The sequence below is a fragment of the Synchiropus splendidus genome, chromosome 2, assembly GCF_027744825.2.
Source record: "Synchiropus splendidus isolate RoL2022-P1 chromosome 2, RoL_Sspl_1.0, whole genome shotgun sequence".
NCBI classification, from domain to species: domain Eukaryota; kingdom Metazoa; phylum Chordata; class Actinopteri; order Syngnathiformes; family Callionymidae; genus Synchiropus; species Synchiropus splendidus.
In genome coordinates this window covers 29924375-29940712 of record NC_071335.1, presented here as the reverse complement: position 1 = coordinate 29940712, position 16338 = coordinate 29924375, and the positions used below count along the sequence as shown (strand labels likewise).

General features: G+C 42.9%; 1 protein-coding gene across 3 annotated transcripts; it reads left to right on the top strand.

The window, feature by feature from the left end:
* On the top strand, positions 1-13043 carry LOC128754537 (neuronal acetylcholine receptor subunit beta-2-like). 3 transcript variants are annotated; one of them, XM_053857231.1, is made up of 9 exons: positions 1-268; positions 347-422; positions 3295-3440; positions 3572-3616; positions 3680-3789; positions 5173-5699; positions 5869-6314; positions 8981-9126; positions 11143-13043. In XM_053857231.1, exons 2-9 carry the CDS (start codon positions 377-379, stop codon positions 11156-11158), a joined length of 1482 nt encoding a protein of 493 aa, XP_053713206.1. In that variant the 5' UTR covers positions 1-268; positions 347-376; the 3' UTR covers positions 11159-13043. The 3 variants fall into 3 exon arrangements, with proteins under 3 accessions (XP_053713206.1, XP_053713207.1, XP_053713208.1); XM_053857232.1 differs by having other exon boundaries at positions 1-422; XM_053857233.1 differs by lacking the exon at positions 11143-13043 and having other exon boundaries at positions 8981-9130.
* The last annotated feature ends 3295 nt before the right edge of the window (positions 13044-16338 follow it).

Sequence of the window (16338 nt, the reverse complement as noted above, 5' to 3'; positions counted from 1 at the left end):
TTCATGGGCTCCAAACTTCTCCAGGATCCGCTGCTCGAGCGGAGGACTTTGAACGCGTCCGGTGAGGAGCAGCGCCACTTGAGTTTCCTCGGCATTTTTGCGGGTCACAGACGGACTTTGCTCCGTGAAACTTTCACGATCTCCTGCAGCTTTTTTAAACCTGGTGAATGTCTGGATGGTATTTCGTGGTAAGGCGCGAGGCGACTTTTTTCCCGGGAAAACCTGAACGTTACGGTGCGAATGCGACGCAGGGATGTGTCAGTTAAAGGTTGGTGAAAGCACATGTTTTAAAAACTGTGAAGGTATCAGTGGAAACATGATGGAGAATTAGGAAAAACTGTTCCAGAAGGACGGGATTTGAAGTTGACCACCTAAGATGAGCACCCACACTCTCCTCCTGGTCTGCGTCCTCTGCTTGTCAAGTAAGCGGTCCTTTATTTTTCTCGAGTTTTCCATTTGTTTTGCAGCAAAGTTAGTGACTATGTCAAAAGATCTGACTGATCTCGTCCCGTGTGGACCTAAAACTTTATACTACACGCATCTTAAATGACATTTATAACCATAACAAGGTTATTTTTTTGTTTGTTTGGAGGAAGTGTGCAACCATTGGGTGTGTACCAAACCAAAATAAACACCTTTCAATGGCAAAAAAATATTCAATCATGGTGATCAGAATGAACGAATGTCCTGTCTATCGCTGTATACTGAAATGATTTCACGGAAAATTAAAAATTAAACAGTATGACAGTGAATATACAGTAGTTCCCAAATAAATGAATAAATACAATAAAAAAAATGTTTTCTCTTGTACAATATCTTGTGATCTAAGGGGAATAATACTGTATATAAGAATAAATAGTTGATCATGAAGGTAACATTTCAAGATTTTTTCTATTTAAAAAAAAAAAAAAAAAAAAATCACAGAAACGCAGCAGAAGTAATGTGATCGCAGACTGCAGGGATGTTTTTGTACGCACTATTAAAAGAGTTTTACTATGAACAATTGCTTAACATGCACTTCACAAATATCATGTATGACCTGTGGCTGCACATGGTTGAATCCTATTGCTTCAGCTCAGACAAAACAAAAGTGTGGTCATGATCTACTTACACTATTATCTGAAAGCAAGGCTTCTTAAACACTTCACTGAGGATTACTTGTTAGAATGTGAATGAGAGGACGGCAAAAATGGCAGAGAAAAATGGAGAAAAAAACAGAGGAGCACTCTTCTACAGCATCCATCCATTAAGCAGAGCTTTGCTGATATCCTAAATGAATTATTTAGCCATGTGATCCGCCAAGACGGCACACGGTCGCTTTTAACATGTTGTGAGTGTTTGTTTTCCTTTGAAAGCCTGCGGGACACTGGAGCTGCACTTGGAGGTTCAGTCCAAATCACATTAAACACTGATTTAGAATTGAAAAAAGAAGAAGGCTCTTACATTTTTCTTAAAAATCTCTTCATCTCTGACCTGAGATGATGCTCAGAGCTCAGAAAAGTTTTTGCCAGGAGCACTGGCAACTTAGTGAGCAGCAGCTTTTACTTTGCTTTTTATTACTAAGTTTGCTGACAAAGGGTTTTTAAATTTTCACATTAAAGAGGCTTTAAAAACAGTGTATTCCACAAAGAGGTAATTTTTACAAAACACGCCATAGAACTTTAAAGTGCATCCAGTACAGATATATATATAGATTACATTTTTTTAAATCTCAATTAGTCGCACTAAACTCACGATTAATGGGAAATTAACCACATGTTTTGTATCTCTTCTAAATGTAAACCAAAGTTTCTGCCAAGACTTTTTGAAACTGTTAAATGTCTCCAGTCAGCATTAGTCCGGTCCACAAGCTTCAAGTCATTATGAGGTTTCTCTCTGGATTTTTCCCGTAAAAAACACGTCGTAAACCATCATAATCATGTGCACCTCCATGATGTGATACATCTTATCTGCTTGTTTCAATGTTTCCACTTTGATCCAGTACGTTTGACCTTAAGATATTTCATCTTTAAAAAGCCACCATTTTTCTGAAGGCGTGGAGGCTCTTATTTAAAGGCCCATTTCTGCTCCCTTTAGCTATGAAAATCTACCCATCCGTTTCAAATGTTGTTGCTGTAGGTGACCACACGCTTCGATGCCTTCTGTACGTTGGTATTGCTGTTCACCAATATACCCACCAGGGGGAGCAGCCCCTAGTCAAAAGTTTATGGCAAGAACAAACTCCAGAACAAACATGGCGACTGTGGAAGGAAGTATTGATAGTGTATCTCTTGCACAAAAGACGAACTAGAGGCAGCATTGTAGCAGGCGGTGGTCAGTGAGGCTGTTAAATAAATCCCAACTGGAGGATGGGAAATTTTAACTCGTGCGATTATTTTTAAAAATTTAAGAAATTATTTTCAATTTAAAAATGAATCTATAGACTGCCCTATCAATGACCATCCCTGCGTTTTATTGTCTTAAAAATATGTTTCAAAATATGATATTGAACCTAAGTCTCTGTGATTCTCAAGAAGTTCTGGCATCAGGGACGGAAACAAAACCAGGGTCAATTTCACTTCAAGCAAGTGAAGAGTTCAACATTTAAACGTACAAGTCAGAGCAGTTAGAAACGCGCCGAGAAACTAGCCTCAATAACTTCTGCCATGTCAGCACTTCACTGCATTTCCATTAAGTCACAGTAGATAAGCGGATCAACTCAATTTATTATTGAACATACTGGTGCAATATGTATCCGAGCACTTAAGCTACAGTGTTGTTGAACAGCTCATTTGCATCGGAAGGCTGTGGCTGCACATGGCCACTTTAAATACATGAGGACGTCAGGAAAATTGAGATCTTCTGCTGGATTGACTGGAGCAGAAGCTGAGGGAAAAATGAAAGAAGTGTGTTTGGCAGAAAGTGGAAAGAGGAGTGACGTACATCAGCCGTGGAACGTGGCGCTTCTCTCATGGGCTGACATGCTTGGCTGGAGTTTTGTTTCCCTAAAACCCCCCGACATATGGCGAGTGACTGCCACACATAGTCAAACAAGGACATTTGCTTTACAGTCAATGCTTTCTGGATTATTCCCGCTCACATGTTTATTGCTCATCAGTCACATAGCAGCGGAACAAATCAACGCGATAGAAAGAGACGCACACCACCACGTACCCGACAACAAACTCGCTTCCTCAACTTTTCTTTTCGCTCGCTTTGTGTGTCCGTCCAAGTAGAGCAGAGGTGTGTGGTTATTTCTGTGATTTCATGTTTTGTGTCAGACCGAACTAAGTGTTCCTTCTGTTTGCCGTGAAGGCAGCTGGGCAGAAAATGCAGAGGAGCGGCTGGTCAACCACTTGTTGGGTCCAGAACGCTACAATAAACTGATAAGACCTGCCGTCAATAAAAGCCAGCAGGTCACCATCTCCCTACAGGTGTCTCTGTCCCAACTCATCAGCGTGGTGAGTACTCCGGCTACAATAACACCAGAGTGGGATACTCTTCGTAAACATGGCTGCCGCTCGAAACAAGCCACAATGTTGATGCGATTTCTCAAGCTTTTCCCAATGGAATAAGCAATGTCTCATTGCAGAATGAGAGAGAGCAGATCATGACAACCAACGTGTGGCTCTCCCAGGTGAAGACACTCTTCCTTGCCTTCCGATGCTTCTAGTGTTACAGCCTGAAAACCTCTCTGCAGGAGTGGAACGACTACAGACTCAGTTGGGACCCGGAAAAATACGGAGGCATCAAGAAACTGCGAATCCCATCCAAGCACATCTGGCTCCCGGACATCGTCCTCTATAACAAGTAGGTTCATGCTGTAAATAGCATCAAGCTCTATAATGTTAGGCCTCTTTCCGAATGTTTGGTACAGGAATTTACTAACTGCTGATCCATTAAAGGCCAAGTAGCATCCTATAAGGGGATTTTCCCATGTAATCTGCTGCCTGCATTACAGTTTGCAGGGGATTATTGTTCTCTTTATTAATGTTTAAGCTTCTATATTTGCAAAATTAAACACCAAATACCCATTTCCTCAGATGTATGAGCCCTACAGGTCTGAAAACAGACTTGATTATTTTAACTGAATTATAAATTTATTGGAGGGATTAACACGGAAATATCTATTTCCAGACATGGACGCTCGGTTGCCTTCCTCTTTATAGATATAATACGAATGAATAGTGTTTTGTTTATAATGGATTTTTTTTCCTGCACATTTCAAGTCAGTATGTAGGTGTAACTGTGCACTGCACACTATATGGTGCTCAGGGCTTAAAAATTCTTTATATTTAAACAACCAATTCAAAGAAATTTTCCAATATCTCTAAATGAGAGCGCCACCTTCTGAGCTTTGAAAACGAGGACAGTTTCATGAAGCAGTTTGTGGTAACTCCTGGGTCGTGGTGACTCACGCCGAATCTTGTTTCTGTTTGTTTATATATATATATATATATATATATACTTTCCGTCAACGCTAGCGTGTTCACATAATTTTCTGCCGCGGTTCCTGGGGTCCAGCGGCAAGGAGTTGCGAGGCCGATGGTGGATCATGTTTGCAAAGCTTGATCAAAAGCAATGCTGTTTTGTATCGTATAGCATTTTTAAGATGGAATATGGAACTTTTCTGCCGCTGGTGTAAAGTACTGAGTCCGATTGTCTTTCACCTGACATCTTGGTTCCTCAGCTGCCGACTGTGCTGTGATACATATGATTCTAGAGTACGGTGTGATACAAAGTTTACAAATATGGCTTCATTTGCAAAATTTACTTGATACACTTTACTTTTATCGACTGGCTTTCTGCTTGAATGATGCTCCTGTCTCCAGCTTGACCGGCACCGCAATGCTACACCGCAAGAACTTCTGTTGTAGCGGTGCGGTCCAGTAGATTGGCTACAGAAAATGGACCGCACGGACTCGGACAGTGCTTAGTAACAGAAATAAATCTAATTTCAGCACAGCAAAAAGAACACTGCACTGCACCACGACTGGATCTAATGTTAGTTTGGGGGTTGAGTCAGATGTGTGCCGGTCTTTCACTTGTCATCATCGCACCACATATGCTCTCACTTTCAGCTCAGTTTCTCAGCTTCAAGTCGTGGCATCCGACTGCTCTGTTGGTTTTAAGAATTGCAGAGATCATGACTGCACTGTCGCATCTGATGTAATCTGCCTTATCGTCTTCCAGTGCCGACGGGGTGTATGAGGTCTCTTTCTACTGCAACGCCGTGGTCTCTAACACCGGCGACATCTTCTGGCTGCCCCCTGCCATCTATAAATCAGCCTGTGCCATTGAAGTGCAGAACTTCCCATTCGACCAACAGAACTGCACCATGAAGTTCCGCTCGTGGACCTACGACCACACGGAGCTGGATCTGATTCTCACCAGCGACTATGCCAGCCGGGACGACTTCACCCCAAGCGGGGAGTGGGACATCGTATCCCTTCCCGCGCGTAAGAACGAAGACCCCAATGACATCACGTACCTGGACATCACCTATGACTTTGTGATCCAGAGGAAGCCGCTGTTCTATACCATCAATATGATCATCCCTTGCATCCTGATCACCTCTCTGGCCATCCTGGTCTTCTACCTGCCGTCAGACTGCGGGGAGAAGATGACGCTGTGCATCTCTGTGCTGCTAGCTCTCACTGTGTTCCTGCTGCTTATTTCCAAAATTGTACCTCCAACATCCTTGGCTGTTCCTTTGATAGGTGAGTTCTGCCACTTTGACCCAAACTTCACCATTTTTTCTGCTCCTATGTGTAGTTACCGGCATCTTAGTCCTCCTTGTGTGGCGAATCCTGAATCCTTAGGATGCATGCTGTATAGAGCTGTACGGGGTGAACTTCAACATCTCTTCCTGCTTGTGTTCCCTTGTAGGGAAATACCTCATGTTCACTATGGTCCTGGTGACCTTCTCCATCGTGACCACCGTATGCGTCCTCAACGTTCACCATCGCTCCCCTTCGACCCACCACATGCCCAACTGGGTAAACCGACTCTTTTTAGTCCAGCTTCCAACCTTGCTTCTGATGAGGCGACCAGGCTCTTTCAAGGTCCGAGACAAGCTCCGTCGAGAGACCGCCTCCTCCGCCGCCGACAAGAGGGGGAAAGCGAAGAGCAAAACGGAGGCGGAGTCCTATTATGTGAATGAAGAATTTGCTAACCGATTCTACTGGAAGTTGGGGGAGCTTCCAGATGGAGGTGGGGGTGGCTCAGACTTCAGGAAGCCGTTAAGTTCTCAGCTGGAGGCTCATCTGGAGGAAGCAGTGGAGGGAGTGAAATACATCGCAGAACACATGAAGACAGAAGACGACGATGACGGGGTGAGAGTCTGTTTCCTGTGAGAATACGAGACGGTCGAGACAGTCATTCCATTTTTGACACTTGTGCCTTAGAAATGGTCAATTTTTAACAAGTTTTGGGTCATGTTAAGTAAAGCCGTGTACGGTATCCATCAAACAATATAATACTACAAGAATTCACATCATGTTTCTCACATTTTCACATTCTCACTCCTGAGATGTTTATTGTGATAGTGAAGTGGACTTTGCCTCAGCCTTCTTTCTTGCATGTTGATGCATTGACTCATGTATCAGCTGCCCAACACGAAATAAAAAGACAGTGGTTCGGGTAAACCACTGGGTGGTGCTGCTTCAGGTTCTGTAAGACAATTTCATGTCACACGGTAAGTGTAGTACTCCATGTGGTCATGATCGTCCCCCATGTTATGAATACAGTGAGATAGCGATGGGTAGATGAGGTTTCATGAAACAGCGTCCTGATTTTCAGAAGCCACCAGATGGCACTGTTTGCGGCCCGCTAATTCAATGAAACCTCAGATCATTTCTAAACCTACAGCACCATCTAGTGGCCTCTGAAAATTAGGACACTGTTTCATCAACCCTCTGTGTCATGATACTCTTCACTACTGTGAGTCTGTCAAGTTCAAATCAAATACCATCAGCTGTGTTGTAACAACGAAAACACCATGAAATGCCCACTTGAGAATAGGCAAGCTATGATACCGCTGGAGTGAGAATGTGTCATGTCTGTAGATGCATTCAAATCTAACATCATGTAGGTGCTCAAATATGGCCGTCATTGGGCACGTGTGTTAATGAGTACTACTCTAGGAGTTGTCACGTGATCTAAGGTACATATATTGTAATGTGAGTCATGTTGCTACTACAGTTTTTTCCACTTATTGGCCCAAATTGTAGTGTGTAGTAGATTAAAAAAATACTTACAGGACAAAATTACTTAAGTTTAACGTCCAACAAGTTACAACAAATTGCAGTGAGGCATAGCAGTTAAACAACATGTAATTTCAGTAGTTGAAAGCAAGCGGTATGAGTTGACCAAGAGATTTCTTGGTCAGCTAATGGTCTCCCGTCATTTATATACTGTCATATAATGAACAATCCTTTCCTTGAATGTGTATCTTAAAATACATAAAACGTGATAATCCTTTAATGTGTTCCGAAGCTGTGTGACTCATGAGAGCTCAGTTTAGATGTCTCAGAATTAAAAACACCTTTAAGATTAGACACTTTTTGTAATCTTTTTCTGAATGTAGGGAATCATAATCTTGAGCATTAGGGTTTGTATACACAGTGGTACCTCGGTTCTCCACCACAATCCGTTCCAGACGGCCGTTCGAGAAGCGAATTGTTGGAAATCTGAATCGATATTTCCCATTACAATGAATGGAAAAAGAACTAATGCATTCCAAGCCTTAAAATAGTCTTTTGTAGGAGTGAATGTAGAGTGTTGCAGGTGCGCTGTTCCTCTATGTGTGTGGCCGCTGCATGTGGGAGGGGTTGCCGAGTGAGTGACGTCTCTCCAGAAGTGAAGAGGTGCCCGGTGCGTGTCCAGCTCTGAATGTGCGCTTCTGTGCAGTTTGGCTGTGACAAAGTCATAAACTAAGTCACGCTCTGTCCCAGACTCGACTCATCCCTGTCCCAGCTCCAGCCCACAACAGGACATCAAACCCTGGAGTGGTGTGGAGAGCGAGCACCTCCCCTGTGACACTCTACCACGGTCCAGTGTGGAGACAGGAAAGGTTTTATACCTCAATATGAAGAAAAAACAGTCAGTAAATGTAGCTAACGGGACACGTCTGCATACAGAGGCTGCGTTATACACAACAACAAAGTGCGTCGTGGGTCAGCTGATCGGTCTGCGCGCGTTATGTTTTTTCCAGCTTTCAGGCGTTCGAGTTCTGGATTTTCATTTGAAATCAGAAGCAAAACAATTTTTGATCGAACTCCGATTTGTTCGAATTCCGGGACGTTCGAAAACCGAGGTACCACTGTATATTATAGAGGAAAAACAGTGAGACAATCTTGCCTAAAATATGGGATCATATCTGGAATCAAAGCCAAACAAATATGTGAAGCGCAGCAAGATGTGATATTGCTGTTGGTGATGGCTTTTATTCAGACTTCAACTATTCACAATTGAAGTCATTTTAGGGCGTAGTACAGTAGTTTTGAGACTATTACAACCCATTGACTCTCTGCTTTAAAGACATTTCAGGGCTGAAATAGTCTCTGAATAGTTTCCGATTACTGTTAAAAGTGTGCAGTTTAACATTTTGTGGATTAAGCATGTTGGATCAAGAGCAGCAGTTAAGGACTGGGCTGTGCCCTTGTTCATAGTGTCAAAGACAAAGATGCAAAGCTGGAGTTGGAGTTCAAGACTGAATGAGCAAGTGAACTATCACGGAGATCACAACAATATTCTGGTATACAGCTGTGTATATCATGTATGCGTCTGTCAAGTGGGTAATGGAGTAAATCAAGTATTGTGTCTGTGCACGGAAAGTGTGACACTTTCGCTACTGTGGTTCCAATCCTTAGTGAAGCAGTTCATGAACACACTTGGCAACAAATCAATCTTCGAAACCTCCAAACCATCCGGCACGTTTAACTGGCCCATTCCTCCTATTATCACCTTTAATGATCCCAACTTGTCAATGCCTGTGCAGATAATAGAGGACTGGAAGTACGTCGCCATGGTGATAGACCGTCTGTTCCTGTGGATCTTCATCCTTGTGTGTGTGGTGGGAACTTTGGGGCTCTTCATGCAGCCGCTGTTCCAGAGTTACAACACACCAACCGCTGATGAGGCAGAGTGAGTATCAAACAACAAAGAAGGATTTGGGTTGTATAGTTATGTCTGACAGAGTCGCACCATATTTTGGGGATTCAAGGGGCTTGGCAATGAACTTTTCATGCTAAAAATCCCAAATATTTTTTGACAGTGAGGTGGTTGGTATGAGGATTGACTCCTCGCGAGTGGGTTCTGGTACTGAACTCCAACCCTGTGTGACTCCCAGGAGATCCGGGAGAATTTAGAATAAGGCACACAAGAGTGGCTCCACAGGGTGTCAGAAACTCTCAGTGTTTTATGGAGGGATATCTCTGCCATCGAGATTTGAATAAAAAAAAAATAAAAAAAGTGTTTTAAAAAGTTTTCAATACAATACAAATTAGTAATATGAAGATGGTTTTTTTGTTTCAATTTGGATTCACGGATTAAAAAGTTTTTTTCTGATTTTAAACTTTTTTTTACGAGTTCAAAACTGAACAGAAATGGCGTCGGGGGCGTGTCCTTGCTCAGTGGGCGGAGCCGAATCAAGACTCTGAAGTGCGGTTTGAGGGGTGATGTTCAGCACTGCACCAAAACTTTATATTACTTAAATCTTAAATCTAAAAAACTTCACTTAACTTAAATCAAATGATTCATTTTCATACTGTATTGAAAACCTTTTAAAATGCTATGTTAAACCGTTTTTTTTTTTTGTCATATTCAAACCTTAAAAACACGGCATCGAAACCACCATTTTTCGGATTGAATTTCTTAACATTTGGATTTGTTTTTTTTTCAGAATTCAATTGTTTTTTTAGCATTCACATCTCGATGTCAGCGATATCCCTCCATAGACCTTTAGATCAGGCAGCTGTGTGGTTTGATGGTACTGGGATGCCTCCTGTACCTGCCCCCTGCAGAAGTGCTCCTGGCGTATACAGACCTTGGGGTAAAGCGAGGACACGTCGCAGGGACTTGGCCAGAGAGCGCCTCTGTTTTCCACGCGGAATGATAAAGAGATTCTAATGGAGAGGAGATTTAGTTTGAGAGCAGCCCTCGTGTCCTGTCCTCAGATAAGTGCACAAAGATGAAATGATGAATAGCATAGAGAGAAATGATTTTTCTGTTCCTGGTTAACAAGCTTGTGTGTGAAGACATATCTTTTGTCTGTTTTCACTGTAGCCTCTGACTGTCATTGTCCAAATGAGTCATTCATTTTTGATGTTGGCACTTTTTTACTGGACTTTAAAGCCACACAAGTCAATGTTGTTTAGGCAACACACCTTTTCCATGCACGCTTCTTAGTCGCTGAAGCCTCCATGAAGGGCAGCGCCGGCGGTTGTACAGTGAATTGCTCCCTGGGTGAGGCACATTATTCGGAAGACAGCCCACTAATGCCATTAGAATGTCACTCGACACCACAGGTTAGCAACCCCAGGCCCCGGTGCCACATGCGGACGCTCAGCCAGCTTGTTGCGGCTCCTTCATCTGAGCAGCAGTGCACACGCGCAACAGCATTAGACAATTCATGAATCTTTCATTTAAATATCATTTTTACTTTACTTCACTTTGCTCACATATTTTGTCGTTCAAAGGATGCTCCATGATGATGATGATTTTTCTTTTTTTATGCTGAATGAGCAACAAGTAATTTCAATTTTACGCCAAAACTGACTGCAGTGTAGTTCAGTGTTAACTGTCAGTGAGCTAAATGGCTCCTTTCTTCACTTTCGGTGTCATAGTCAACATGCGGAAGTGAACCCCCAACATGACAAGGGAAAACTCAAACCATGATAGGCTGACTATTGACTTCTCGACCAATCAAGAGGCAGTATGGCTGAGGAGGAGACTGGCCACTTGTTTATTTCGTTGTCAAGTATCGGCTCATGTTAAATGTATGTTGTAACTCACATGATTCATCAGTCCGTTGTCTTTATCTGACGTAACTAGGTGGCACAAAGAATCTTCAGGGTGAAGACATTTTTTTATGAATCTATAGCTGGAGAACTTCCACCAAGTCCTGAGTGTACTTGTTGATTTTATGTCCTTATGTTTCAGGTATGGGGATTTTTAGGATTGCCACGACTTGCAGATGTACTACAGTCACCGTGAAAGAGAAGCGGCGACCAGACTGGCTCCAAACTGGCTGTCTTCTACACCAGTGGACCAATGTGGAGCATCTGTGAGGCGCCTCGGAACTTCACCCAGGACTTTATTGGGACACAAATTTCAAGCACCAGTTCAGTTTACTTGCTTAAAATCATATACTCTTTGGACACAAAAAACTTGATTTAGATGTTTTTGAAATATTTGAATAATTTCCAAAGGGACAGATTTACTTGAATCCTTGTTTGCGCGTACAAAATAGTGCTCAGACTGTTCCTCGGAGGAAATGGACCACCATGGGACAAGGAAAGGACTAGAACAGCAGGAACTGAGTAGAAATTTGAGTCAATGTAAGAATAGTGTACTTTGAATAAATACTTTAAATAAATAAATAAATAAAGCTCACCAGAACCACTGCAACTGGGTGTAGACAACACCGATTTGCGTATACGTTTGTATCAAGCTAAATAAAAACACAACTTCGACATGCGAAAGATTGATAAATCAGAAAGAAAATAGTGTGCAAAACTGCACATTTGTTGCTCTAAAAGTACTAGTTGGGTCTGACTATTTTGCTCATTTGAAAGACTGCTGCATGAGAGAGATTTGGTCAGCACAGGTTTTAGTACGTGCAAACCAGAAGCAAATATGGTGCCCCAGTTTCCTTCCTTTCTAAAGTTGTCCCACGACCACATGTCATTGAATACAACTTTTGAGACAACACAAAAAAAGGAATCCTAAAAGTTCAGATGGATGAAACCTAACTCCAGACTGACAGGTACCGTTGAAAACACAGGTACTGTCTGCAGGACATCGAATCTGCCTTCAGCCCCACTTTTCTGGAAAATGTATCTTAAAAAAAAAAGCATTTTCTGCCTGTGTTGTTAATTAAAAAAATATATTCCTCTATCAATCTAGTATTAATCCTCAACTTAGGATCAGAGGTGATCATAGATAAAGCAAGAAGCACCAGGTGACATAATTCTATATAGACACACTAAAAGGTTGCATATTAATATGTTGAATTTTGGAAAAAAAGAAACCTTCATTTATAAGTTTTGGCAATTGATTGTTTTATTCGTTGAAAGTGTTCACTCTGTGTAGTCTGTGTTTCTGTTCATGAAGACACTGAAATTGTTTTCAACAAGATCAAAAACTGTGCATTCTACTGTCAATGGAAAAAAAAACTTGCCCAAGAGTACGGACCGAACTGTTGCCACGGTGATGAGGAACCAGATGAGCTGTTGAAATGGACGACAATCTGTAAACGTGGATAAAATCTTTTCATGTGGGCACCAAATACCATGTATCTAAAGTGTGTTTTCTGTGTGAAACATGTCTTTTACTTCTCCTTTCTGCATCTACTGTCAGCGGTTGCCACATCTTTATCATCCTCCCTTCTTACATCGATCCTCTCCATGGCCTCATTTACCACATCCATGAACCTTACCTCCTCCTCTCCTAAAGGCAGGTACCTCCATTTAAACCAGTGTCTCTCCTCTCCACTTGTCCAAGCCTCTCTCTTGAAACTTCACCATTTCTCACCACAAATCCCTATATTGTCAGCAAACATCATGGTCCTTAGAGATTCTATCCTCATCTACAGCAAACAAAAGAAGCTGGTCCTTGATGGTCCCACCAGAAAACATCTGTCACTCGCCACCATCTCACTGTCCTCATTCATGCCTTTTTTTCCTCTGTGAGTGTGACGTTTGAAGATACTATTTGCAATATTTTGGAGGTAGCCACACACTACTGAAAGGCTTATGAAGCTTCATGATACAGCATCCTCATCTTCAGCCCACTAGACGGCATTTTTTCCTCTAAAATCTTTGACAATCATTTCAAAGAAACCTCACATTATTTTTAAACCAAGAGCGCCACCTACTGAGCTCTGAAAATGAGGACGCGACTTCACGAAGCCTCACCAGTCCATTACACCCAGCTGGACCAACAGCTGTACCCCGCCCTGCTTCCATTGCCAAAATGGGCTGCACCCATTCATACATCATCACACTCGACACTGAACAGGTCAACGCAACCCCTTGGCTGAGTCATGTTGAATTTCCTTTATGCATCACTAACAATTAATGTCAACATGTCTGTTCAGCAATCCTGCTTTATAAATAAAGTTTTATGGACTCTGAAGATAAGAGATGAAGCTTGATGATGATGATGATGGTCCATCACCCAAAAGAACATTCACTGTGAACTAAATGGTGACAGATGTGGAGACCAACTCGGACAACACAACAGCAGGATTTTATCATGTGCCCCACATTTGTCCATCTGCCAAGGGGAAGGTAATACCAGGTGAAACCTCCCCCCCCCAGCTCTCTGCAGCGTCTGAAGACGGAGTACTTTCATGTTACTGCATGAATGAACACATTAATCGTCTGTGATAAAATTTAACTGACCCAGATCCTTTATCTCAGCAAAAGTGAGCCACGAGACCTTTTGCTGAGTCAGCAAAAGCACAGCAAGCCTCTTCGGTGTCGGACAGCTATCGACAAAACACATATTTACGGCGGTCGTCCGCTGTGTGTGTGAGGTGTCTGCGTCCGCTGTGTGTGTGTGTGTGTGTGTGTGCGGCAGCAGTCGCTCAATAGAAGGTTGATGGGAGGATGAAGGCTGACAGATGTGTTGTTGTGCTTCTCTGGGTCAAACAATCGAACAAGGTAGTTCAGCTGTCGGAGATGCGTACGCCAACGCCGCAGTGACCTGAGGTGTCACGCATTTCTTCAGTGATAACTACATCTCAAAACGGAAATCTCTGCTGATTTTTTTTTCCTTTTCTGACTCTTTTTTTCTATCATCAATACTGACTTCTGGATGTCACCTACTTTTTTCTGGAGTTAGCTTGTGTGAGAGCAATTGTTTATTAGCGCCAAGCTACTGAGCATTTTCAAACTTTGTTTTTCTTCCACAAATCAAGTCATTTTAAGATTTTCGGTTCAGAAAACCCATCACTAGCTAAACAGCTCTCACGAGGAGCAATTGTTGACTTATTATTTTATCATATTAACAAACGCAAAGCCTTTGATCCATCTCACTTTTCCATACATCGCTGTGGTCTCCAGCCTCTGTACACCTCTCTCTAACAGTAAAGCCCCTCCTCTGTCCAGCCGCTCTGCTCAATAAAAGATACGCTGTGGAAGCATTAAGGAGTGAGATGCTCTTAGCCGCCACTTACCACGTAGCAACATTGCCATTTGAGAATTCCTCTCCACCACTGCTCGCCGGACAGTTTATAGCTTCCTATCATCAACAATAAGAGCCAAAGTGATTCCATGCGCGTTGGATTAAATCCACGGAGCAGCACACCTGCCGTCACTTTAGATTTATAAATCTAATTCTGATCCATCTATCTGCCCTGCTGCCAGTTAGTGAAAATAAATCACTGTCTTTAAAAAGGCTGGATAAAAGTGTTGAGTTTAAGAAAGACTAAATAAATAAGTAAGTATTTTGATGAGGTTTCATGAAACAGTGCACTTGCTTTCAGCAGCCACTAGATGGCACTGTCTTCTCTTAATCTTTGAATTTGAACTGCAATTCACTGAGATCGCTACACTGCTTCATGACGCTTCATGAAGCTTCATCACTCCATTATTGCATCACAATGGGTGTCATTTATCACACCAAAGACAGATCTAATGTTTACACTGAATGTTAAAAACCGTAACACTAGATCAGAACATGCCATAGCACACCTCATCATGTATCATCATTAATAATATATGGAGGCAGCCCTTCATGTCACATGACCTTGGTGTCATGTGACATGCCGGGAGCTCCATCAGTTCTGGTCATGACTTTATTTGTATGGATTGTTGCAGGTTGCTCCCCAACGTTGAAGGTACGCAGCACCGAGTTTCACCTTTCCAAAACATCACAGCTTGTAAAATACGCTGAGTCTGCGGTTTCTTTGTCCGGAGGGGGGGGGGAAAATAGCCTCATCGTCCGCTAAGATTAATTGAAGCGCCGACATATAGGCTAAAAGGGAAGCGAACCACATGACATTCAGCATCCCAAGAGGGGCAGCAAAGCAGCATGTATTTCTGGATGTTTATTTTTACTCTGTTGCTGTCAAACTGAAGTTTGACTTTGCTGCGGGAGGTCTCGTAAACACGCTGGTTTTTCGAGGAAATGTGAGGTCAGATCTGCATTCAATGGAGGACAGAGCACGTTTTATTCAGTGGTAGGTCAGTACAGTTCATGAGGAGAAGTTTGGAAGGAAAGATGGTTTGGAAACAGGAAGAGGAGACACACCAGGTGTCCAGACGATGATGAAGACAACCAATGATATCAGTGGGTGTGGAGAATGAGGTGTTGCTAAGGAGTCAGGGTCAGCTGACTAAAAAATGCAAAAAGCATTTGCGCCCCCATTAGTCACCTTCACTTCCTGTGAATGGTTGCAGCATTGATTCTATGGTTTCCAGCAAGTCGGGGAAGCTGTTCCTGCACGTGTCCTGAATATTCCACCCCGATGCTGCAGTGAGACAATCAGAAAACGCATTTAAAAAGTCCGGGGTGGACTTGAAAAGAAAAGCACTTCACTTGGGGTCAGGAATGTGGTGCAGATATGTGGTGGTGAATAATTCAGGGTGGCCTAAGAGTTGTTGCGAGGGAGATATTTTTATGTGTCTTCCACCCAAGGTAGCGCGGAATGAGTGCAGGGAAGCATATGTGAGGTGGCGGCGGTGAGCCGGAGAGGATCCGAAAAACTGTTGACGAAATCGGGAAAATTATAGTTAAAATTTCTTTGTGTGAATAGAGGAATGGAAAGGAAACGCGAGTCGCATTGTGTCACTTTTGCAAAGGCATGAATTAAACATAGCGGAGGGCAGGATGGCGGTTACGGTGCTTCACACTAAGACGTCCTGGCAGAAACATCGATTCCCACCTTAGTCCTCCCTCTGAATGCTCCTCGCTGGTAAGCCCACAGAGCCGAGCGTGCGGGGACGCCACGCGGCGAGCTCAGGCGGTGACAGCGGCAACAGCGGAAAGACATTATCTCTGCTGTTCTCATTCTGTTTCCCTTCATCTGGCCTGTTTGCGTGGCGCTCGTCAGACGGGATTAGATCTGATCAACCCCCTGAAAAAAAAGAGAGACCAGAGGAATGTTGTGATAATGTCGCTCTTGTGGAA

Excerpts from the sequence above, each read along its gene's own strand:
- LOC128754537 (XM_053857231.1), top strand. The coding sequence starts at position 377 with ATGAGCACCCACACTCTCCTCCTGGTCTGCGTCCTCTGCTTGTCAA. Across the intron at positions 423-3,294 it reads CTGCGTCCTCTGCTTGTCAA|GCAGCTGGGCAGAAAATGCA; the intron begins GTAAGCGGTCCT and ends TTTGCCGTGAAG. Across the intron at positions 3,790-5,172 it reads GACATCGTCCTCTATAACAA|TGCCGACGGGGTGTATGAGG; the intron begins GTAGGTTCATGC and ends ATCGTCTTCCAG.